Raw genomic sequence first — 9,760 nt, 5'->3', positions numbered from 1 at the left:
CTGTACCTCCATACCAAATTCAGGACCTTAGGCCCTAAAATGAAGAAGCTGAATCCATTTAAAGATATGGCAGGAGGAGGAGGAGGAGAAGGAGAAGAAACATCAGAAAAAGCAATATGGTTTCACCACACCACTTCGTGGTGTGGTGAACCCATAAATAGGCCAAGGTAAAATGGAGGAGAACTTGAATCTGATTATATTCACTCAATAAAAGTGCTTGCACCAAAGGTACAAACTTCTTCTCTGTTTTTATGTTGATCCTCTAGTTTACCGGGGGTATCAATTTTTTTCAAATCAGAGAGCCAACAAATTAAATCTGTATGGCCTTTAGAAGGTTTTAATAGCTCCACCCACCTTTTCTGGCAGGAGTCCAAGTTGTCTTCCTGCTCCTTATGCTCCTTTTGGGCTGGGACAGGAGAGGCAATAATTAGTCTACAAAGCATCCAATGATTACCGCAATTTCTCTGGCATGCCTAATTTGTTGGCGTCAATGGGGGAGAAAATGGGGGCAGTCTCCACCAGGGTAATTATAACTGGAGCCAGGAGTTCTAGACTGGGGGGCTGGGAGGGTGATAATATCAGCCTGATGAGGTCAACACAGGACAGGAGCTGAGGGATCCCTACCAGCCACAGACTTAACCTAGCAAAAAAACTTGAAAATCTTTGTTAATGAGTATCACCTTGCAGACTTACAAAGTCAGAATTGAGTCAGTATTTAGAATCAGTAGATTTTGACAACTTTAACCTTCCTTTATACAAATGTATTCAAGAAGGGTCTATATTAAAGAAGGCAAAGATAAAGAAAGGGTAAAACTGAAATTGAACAAGAACGGATTGTACGGAAATTGGATCCTAAAATTTTGTACTAAAATGATGTCAAAGAAAAGTTTATGCCTTTAGGCATTACATGGCAGTTGTATATCCATAGGACAGGACATTGGTCCTGGAGTGAGTTCCAGACGCCCCTGTCTAGTTCTCCTCCCAGATTACGACCCCGATAATTTTGTCTAATTGATAATATAATCAACCCCTCTGTCCACCTGTAACTGAAGATGACACAGCCAACCCACTTGAACCAACCAATGACAGACAGACAGTGGCTGGGAGCTGTTGCCATTGGATAGAAGGGTATAAAGAAGGTTTTCAAGGTGTTACAGGTTCATGGCTGAAACAATTCTGTAGTTCAGAAACAGAATACAGTGAGGAGGGGACAAACCTCACCTTTCTTGATGAAAATCTCCATGTTGTCCTTGAAGGGCTGGATGTACTTGTCTTCAGAAGAGTTCACCACCTCAGCCACTTTCTTCTCACATCCTGTAAGGAACAAGGTTAACACATTCAGTAGATGTACAATACAAAAAGTCCTGAATCTAATAAATCTCAACTGTCATTTTTTCTCTTAATAGTTTTCAAATGGACACTTTCATAGTGTCAGAGGAGTAGACTGGGATATAGGTTATGTAAAAAAATTCAAACAACTACATGATATAGTATCAATACCACATATTTGCTGTGTACCAGATCTTATCCATTTTCATTAAATATCAATCATACGTGTATGTTGTTTCATTAATTGTAATTGTTTGCGTTCACATGTACTAAACAAAACCAAGCCTGCACTCCCACCATAATTATAACTGTGGCAGGGGGCTTTCTAAGCACATCCAGGACTACAACCGGAAGTGTCGGACAGCTAATAGAGATAGAGACCAGGACGTGCAATTCTGATATCTAAATGAGGCGACTGTTGCAGGTTTTGTAAGGGGATCGAGCCACTTGCTAATTGTCCCAGAATGAGAGGAACGAACCCCTGGGGGCAGAAAGCTTTCATCAGCTGTAATGAGGCAGATGATTTGATAAAGGAGGCTCCAACCTGCTCAGTCAGACAGGGGTGTTCTCAGGATGTACATACGTCCTGGTGATATTACAGCAAGCCAAGACAAACGTCTGCGACTACCAAAAACCCTTTAAGGAGACTTTTGCAATCATGTAACCAATATCTTGTCATACTTCGTCTGACCGTGACCTCTTCCCTCATTACCAACATGTATATGAAGATGAAGATGAGTATTTCATGAATAACCAAATGCTCAAACTTGATGACAAAATAATTATCGTTGCTCCACGTTAGATAGACTTAACAAAAGTTAAAACTGCAGAATTCCTTTTAACAAAACAAAGTAAGTTTTTCCTCCACAATAATTTTCTTACAGCTAGAGGGTATAAATGAAAAAGGACAAGATGCAATGGAAAGTTATCATCCAGCCTATAAACTACATATAGTACATGATTTTTGTCCAGACTATTAATAGTATTAATTCACATCAGAAATCGGAAATAAAATTGGTGCAACAGGTATTGACGTTTGACAACCTTGTGTACATATTACATGTACAAAAAACCAATGCGTATAATACATAGCATGAAGCATGTTTAGTTTCTATCAGACTCAGTTCCGCATACATCGTACATGTTGAACCATGTCCCATTCCCGATGTTGAACAGCAGCAGGCCTTAGATCACGTGACTTCCTGGCGTGGCGTACATGTAGCCGCACTGCTGCGTAAGGTGGATCCAAACATGCAGTGGTCTGCAATACTGCCCAGATAGCTGCGGACAATGGAAATGGGACTTCACCTTCCATGTCAGGGTCAGCATCAAGATAGCCATATGGAAAGGTGCAGGTCAGTCATTTTACGGACGGCTAAACCCCACCCCCCTGACCATTCCGACAAATCAGGTTCAAGCCAAGCACCCATGCTAGCAGCGGAAGTCTTGAATGCCATGTTGGGCTGGAATTGGAAGTTACTTTTGGAGGTTTCTTTGGTGAGTGATGAAGAATATTTTGTTGGATAAAGGAGACATGGACACAAGAGGTTACGAAACAACACCAGCACCAACATGCAAAACAGATGCACAGAAAGTGGTCTCCAGGTATGATGATGTTCCTTCTTCAGTTCTGATACTGACATTTATATGATTCCAAGAGAGTATTTCCCTGGAAACAGCTACTGAATGTATTTCTAGTAAATAGGTACAGTTCAAAACTACAACGAGATTTATTTCCAGCCTTATTCTATAGCATTCTGACCAAATTACATGTACATTAAAATCATTGTTCATGTTCACAAATAAAAAAAGATTTTGTTATAATACTGACGTTTCACAATGGTAGGTTTGTAAGGTCCTTACATTGAGTGGCTATAGGGCACAGGTTGACTATAGTCTGCACTATGTGAGGAGTAAGTGACTAAAGTGAGTCTATATGGTAAGAGCAGTGTTGAAAAGGAAGTAGATACGTGCAAAGACCCGTCTGTCTTTTCATCAGGTTAAGTGGACCACTGAATCAGTGCTTTTATCTCCAGTCTTCAGCCTCCTCCAGTCATCAGTGCGCCCTTCTGCAGGCACTTGAAGTGGCGCATGTTTGTTTATAAGCTGTGGGATTGGTGATTGTTGTGCCGTGTTCTGCGTCCCATCAGAGAGAGGAGTAGGTGCTGGAGTCATTTGCGCGCTGCCCCGGCGTGCAGCGCCGGCTTTGTGACGCCCTAGCTCGGGTGACGTTATTTTGACAGGTTCAAGAGGACTGTAAACAGATTAGCTCCATTAGGGGGAACAAAGTTTAGGTCCTGGAATAGGCTGCTTGCACTTTGCTCACTTTAGAAACCGAGAAATAACAATTTCAGACTATCAACATACTTTGCTCCAATTGTTAGTACGCATATAACACTTCATGGTGTCTTTTTTCAATATTGTAGTAGATTGATGTAACTAGCCAGTCGTTCTATAAAATGCTAAATGCTGCTACCTAACACTGCATATATGATACAGTATTAAAGGACACTTAACAACTTCACCCAAAAATTATACATTGACGCATTTGAGGCTGACCTGTTAACAGTCAATGCTTATCGTTCAAAACTTTGACGTCATCCTCTGCAAATGAAAAGCATCAAGCATCGAGTCTTTAAGTTATCCGGGGCATGTTTTGCATTTTGGCAACACTAATGAATAGCTTGATAACATGCAGGCAAAAAACCTAATATCTCAACAGGGCTGGAAATACTGCGTGCATGTACACACCTCAATTAATGTGTGGAGTGACAGGTGGAAAATACTAACATCCTCCACAGAAAACTGCCGGGAAGATAAGAACCAATTTGGCCTTTACAATCTTTGCTTTCATCACTGCTGTTTTATGAAACATGTCACTGTAAGACAAGCATGATATAACATTTTGGAAACACTTATTATAATAACCTTCTTGTAAGAATGACACAATATGGCTCAAAGTGGTCTGCAAGTGAGGTGAAGAGGAAGAAATAAAATCTTGCCCTTGACACAATTTACCCCATAACAATTTACTGCTTGACCTCCTTCAAATCTTTAAGTTCAATACCACTACATAAGAAAATGTATATACAGATAGAATGGACCACTATAAGAAAAGCATGAGAAATTTGCAAAGAATATGGACGGATTTTTCTGAGTAGTAGTTAGTGACAAGTCTTTATAACCTTATTCCATTAGGAAATTCAGTAGTTGTCCTTCACTTAGTCTAGACAAGAATGCAAGGAACCCTGCCAGTGGTCACCTTCATTGAGGTTATGAAATACAGTTATCTTGAGACATCTTATGAGTAGGGGATTTGGTAGATGTCCTTCAATAAATCTGGACAAAAGAAAGCACGAGGAACCCTGGGGTGGTCACCTTCCTGGAGGCTATGAAATGAAGTCATCTTGAGATGTCTCACCGTCTATGTCTCTCTTGAGTTTCCTGAGGTCCTTTCCGATGTCGTCAAACTTGACCAGGGTTGCCTGGTTAATGTCGTTGGGTTCAGGGATGGGCAGCTTGGCATGCTCTGTGCCGGCAGCCTGCGGAGAGGAGAGTAAATGAAACTTCTGTAATTTACCACAAACATACATACAAGTCTATCATCTATACCAGGATTTCTCTCAATGGACTTAAATAGCATCCTCTAGTTTCATCAGTGAAAGGAAAATCTTCTAAGACATTAACAGTACACATGTAGATGTTATCTGAAATGTCTGACTCTTCAGAGAATTTATCCAGTTATTTGATTTATTTCGTAATACATACTCCTTGGGCTATGTTAATGAGTTACTGTGCATAAGTAATACTAACCTTGTCAAAATTATTAGTACCGGTAATACCAACCTTGTCAAAATTATTGATGAAGTAAATCACTAGGTAATGCAGCAGACTGGTCTTGCCATCCTGTAGGAAAAAACTAACATCAGTGATACAAAACTTTGACAACAGGCAGAAACGACTTCCACAAAAGTGATTGAAAAACAAAATGAAAATCAAATTAAATAAGGCCACACCAATTTCATTTGTTAGTCCCCAGAAAACTAATGATGAACTGGAAGGTCTAAGACATGACGACAGTGTATGAGGGCCAAGTTTACGTTTTGGTACACAAAGTTTAAGGGATTTACTAAAGTTTCCTTCATGATCCTCTGTTTCTATGTTGTCATATTGATCAACTTTTACTTCAGAATGTCAGAGAACTAAGGAAATGAACTAGTGTGGCCCAAAATGGAGATTTGTTGGGGGAGGGGGGAAACAAGCAGGAGGCTGTGTACATTTGTACATGTAGCTAAAGCTCGTTGCTAGACAACATTGCACAAACCTTTGGGCAGTGCTGAAAATATGACGACAACCTGGGTTTAATATATGGTAAATTGTTCAAAACCATGTGTAAAAAAAAATGAACCTCAAAACATTGCTTTTGACACAAAATGCAAAATTCCACAACTACAGGGATCAGCCATGACAGACAAGAAAGCAGAATGATACAGTGATAAAGTAGACAATAGAGGAAAACCAGTTTAGCATTTTAAGAGTCAACACTTCAGTACAGCATAAGGTATACAAATTCTCACAAAAGATAACTCAGAAAAAGTTAGGATATAGCATATACCAGTCAGTTGCTTGTTGTACAGTGTCAACAATGCAATTGGAGCACAGTAGAAACAAAGTTGTGCATGCTAATATTGCTTGTTTGGATGTGGAAAGGGGAAATCAGCAGCTCAACGTTAGTAGAGGCTGCTGAAGTAGCTTTTGTAGACAGAAGTAGATGTAAGGTTGATGGTACCTTTCCTTTCACGTCCTTAAGTTTGGCCAGGATCTCAAGCTGAAAACCATCTGCCTGTCCGCGAGTCCTGTTCCCTGTGAACAAAAGGACGAGTAGGTATGATAAGTAAGTATAAAGGAAACACAATTAAGATACATGTACACCTGTACTAGTGACCATATCTGCAGAAGGACTACCTGTGGCCACTTTTTGGTGGTCCCTTTGATTATTTTTCCTATGGACCCAAGCATGAAGAATGCTGTCTATAGTGGCCCCCTGTGAACTGTGACTGTCACAGTTTTCTTCATGTTGCTGAGACAGGTTTGAATGTACAGAGGAAATGATGACTTTGAAAATACATGTACTGAGTAACTTCAAAATATATGACTTCAAAGATGGTGCTTTGGAATTAGGAAAACCAATGCTAAGATGCACTTTAAAAAGTTTGGCCTTCCTTCAAGTGAACCAGCCCAGCCAACCCTCAGCTACAGTTACACCTCGATGAAAATTAGGATGTCAATTTGTGCACACCACTTTCCCAAATGAAGCTTGTCTATCTTACTTATCTTATTTAGTCTACAAATAGGAAAACTTCCCGCCGACTCCAACTGAAGTTGTGGAAACAATACAGGCAGTCAACATGGAGGGGAGGACCCCAAGTCAAACGCTAATGGTGTGGCACAGGTAGACTAAACTTTGCTGGCCTTGGTGCAGGCTGATACAAAGGTAGTCAGCACTTAAGCCAGGAGGGAGGGGATGTCATTAATCCACGACAGGCTGGATTACATAATATCAGATCAAGGCGCTGGCAAGGATTTCTAGGAAGAATATTTTTCCCTTAAGGCTGAACTGAGTTGATTTGGGGGATGACATCACCAAAAGCCTGTGACTCTGAGGCAAGAATGGAAAACAATCTTAACTGTTACAAATTTGTTATGCTAAGTGATACAGGTTGGTTATGCTAACTGATACAAATTTGTTACAAACAGGCAACTACATGTAGTAGGCCAACAGCTGGGAGAACATTAACTTTCCTGACTTTAGTTAACCTTATCCCTGTTCAGTTAGCATTCTAGTGCCAATACTGTATGCCAATGTACTTGCAGGATTGGATAACTGAGAGAGGGTTAAAAAGAAAGCACCAAAATATGGACATTATAGCAATTCAGCAAATAAAAAAACTTGAACAATCAAAGAAATGTGCAGTCATCTCAATACTTTGACAAACGCTGATGAAGAAAACAACCATCATATGCGTGTAAAATTTTCCTTGTAACATTCATTTGATATTATTTCCACTTTACTTCAGTTTAAAGTATAGTCTATAATCCTCTGAGATTAACTGGTCTGATTTTAAAAGTAAAATATTGAGAATGTTTTTCTTGGGACAGAGAAGTTCCTGAAATCTTTGTGCCATCCTGTAGTGTAGGCATGCAATTGTCAGAACTATGTTAAGAATGCAGGTGGTCCCCAGCTCGGTATCAGCCATATCCATCATGTGCGTTTTATGCCCAAATCTACCAGATTTCAGTCTTAAACAGGGACAAAGTATCCCAAGAATGCATCAGGCATCAACAGAGCAAGGAAAGTCAAAAAGATAAGTTGAACTATTCCGACAGGATTACGGCGCACAAACTGGCATGGAGAAGTCACTCCCATACTTTTCACAAATCCCTTCACCAACAAACACGGGGTGGGTCGTGAGAGCATTTTCTTGTGGAAGGTGCCGCAGGTTGTCGCTACTTTGTTCTGACAGCATTTCCAAAGCCAAAACAAAAACAAGGGAAGTAAGTGCTCTGAGCCCAGCCAGCGCACTTTCCCATGATAACACAGTCTGGGCTCCCTATGATTAAAGTCCTGCAGGCAGACTCCTGGCTCCAGTGAGGAGAATTGAATTAAAGATGTCAGACTGATAGTCAGGCCCTCATGATGAAATTTGTTGCTTATTATTTACTCTGGCTTCTGGCTGAGGTCCAGAACAGACATTAAACTGCCCAAGCAGCTTTCCTTTGTGTCTAAGGGCTCACCAGAAGCAAGGGGGTGGCCTGTGTGTCAACAGGTCTCCCACCTCAGTGGATGATATTGTGCAGACCACCTGTCAATCACTGCAACTTGTTGCCATGACGACCACAAACACCATACCTCATCCACATTGTTAGAGATTGTACATTTATTTATTCACTTACATTAATTAAGGGTAGTCCTTTCATTTGAGGACTGATTTTTAAGAGAGCGCTAGGTATAGTTATTACAAATCAAAACTTTCTGTTAACCCTGACCTCTCTCAGTGAATATATGAAGATGACAATCTCTGACCTTATTGTTAAGTAAACATTGTATGTAGTAGTCCATAATTGATATGTATGTTTCATTGTACTGAGTGTATTAGGCATTAGTTATAGCCTCTGGCTAGTCTGGCAGACCTGGATATGTCTCTCACATCCAAACCAACAAATAAAGATAAATAAAAAACATAAAAACAAAATCATCATACATGTACAAGTAACATGTCCAACATAAAATCATAATGATACAAACGGAGAATAATTACAGAATAGATGTGAACAAAGTTTGCTGTTGGATTGCCAGAGCAACTTTTGCTTTACCTTCGTGACTTGTGTAAGTATTACATAAGAGTGAGTATGACATTGATACTGTCTGAAGGGTAGCTATAGGATAACCTGGTTAAGGCTATAGATACAGTGTACATGTATCATCAATCTGTCTGTGGCTCAAGCAGGAAACGAGACATGCATGGAGCAAACATGACTAGTGAATCCTTCACTAGATAGAAATGTGAAAAGTTGTATTGAAAGGCAGATCTAAACAATGCTTTGGATTTTGTTGACGTTTTGAATAAAATATGCAAATTGTTGATATTCTAATAACTTTTCATTCATTCATTTTGTACATTAGATATATCTAAAACATGATGTGAAATTGAGATTTGAAAAAAAACACCATCTTAAGCCGACATCACACTGCAGAAAAATAGCTCACAATAAGTCTGCAAGCCCTGGCATATGGGCGATATCCTCTTGATTATTTGCAATGCTTAATTTCCAGGGAATAGCCAATGTTTGCATGTCACTGAGCCCATCCAATGTAATATGGTACATTTTCAAGTGAAAAATATGATTAGCTGATGGTTTCAAAATTTGTTGACCTTCTAGAGATCAACAAATTTGGCTGCAGTTTACTGCATATGCACAAACAAACAATAACATAAATATACTTGACTTTCCAAAGTTTGCAACAATCTTTCCAAGTGCTCTAGTCTTGACAATATTGGAGCAAGCTATTGTAGAATAATGTATACCACTTGGTGTGGCACCTAAGTTACGGACATTACAGGCCCTGATAACATTACATGTCTAGTGCTGTGTTCTCCTTATTGGGTTATGGAGGCCGTTAAATGGATTACGATACCAAACACTTACCACTACAAGACAGTCTTCAAGTCTTTCAATAGGCATTAGACATATTATATACAGGATTTTCCCACAAATGTTTTGTCCCAAAACTTTGGAGAAAACTTTTAGAAATCCAAAGTCAGCAGCCCTATGAGCAGTAACAGGTCAAGATGAAAATGGAGGGACGGTTTTGAGGAAACTTGTTTCCTCACTATAACTGTATAATTATGTATTATTGTAGATATTGCCC

At 39.7% G+C, this 9,760-nt stretch overlaps 1 protein-coding gene across 1 annotated transcript in view; it reads right to left on the bottom strand.

Annotated features, from left to right (window-relative positions):
• Positions 1-354: 354 nt before the first annotated feature.
• Positions 355-9,760, bottom strand: part of LOC109483685 — a gene marked incomplete at its 3' end in the record, with an annotated part of 21,889 nt that continues 12,483 nt past the window's right edge. The window contains exons 13-17 of the mRNA XM_019786721.1: positions 6,119-6,192; positions 5,176-5,235; positions 4,751-4,871; positions 1,222-1,314; positions 355-406 (exon numbers count right to left, since the gene is read on the bottom strand). Coding sequence (XP_019642280.1) covers positions 355-406; positions 1,222-1,314; positions 4,751-4,871; positions 5,176-5,235; positions 6,119-6,192 — 400 coding nt within the window. The remainder of the gene's footprint in view (positions 407-1,221; positions 1,315-4,750; positions 4,872-5,175; positions 5,236-6,118; positions 6,193-9,760) is intronic.

Source organism: Branchiostoma belcheri, unplaced genomic scaffold (genome assembly GCF_001625305.1).
Source record: "Branchiostoma belcheri isolate BF01 breed outbred unplaced genomic scaffold, Haploidv18h27 scaffold66, whole genome shotgun sequence".
In the NCBI taxonomy this organism is placed as follows: Eukaryota; Metazoa; Chordata; class Leptocardii; order Amphioxiformes; family Branchiostomatidae; genus Branchiostoma; species Branchiostoma belcheri.
The sequence above is the reverse complement of the archived record's forward strand: the minus strand, read 5'-3'. Positions and strand labels throughout refer to the sequence as shown.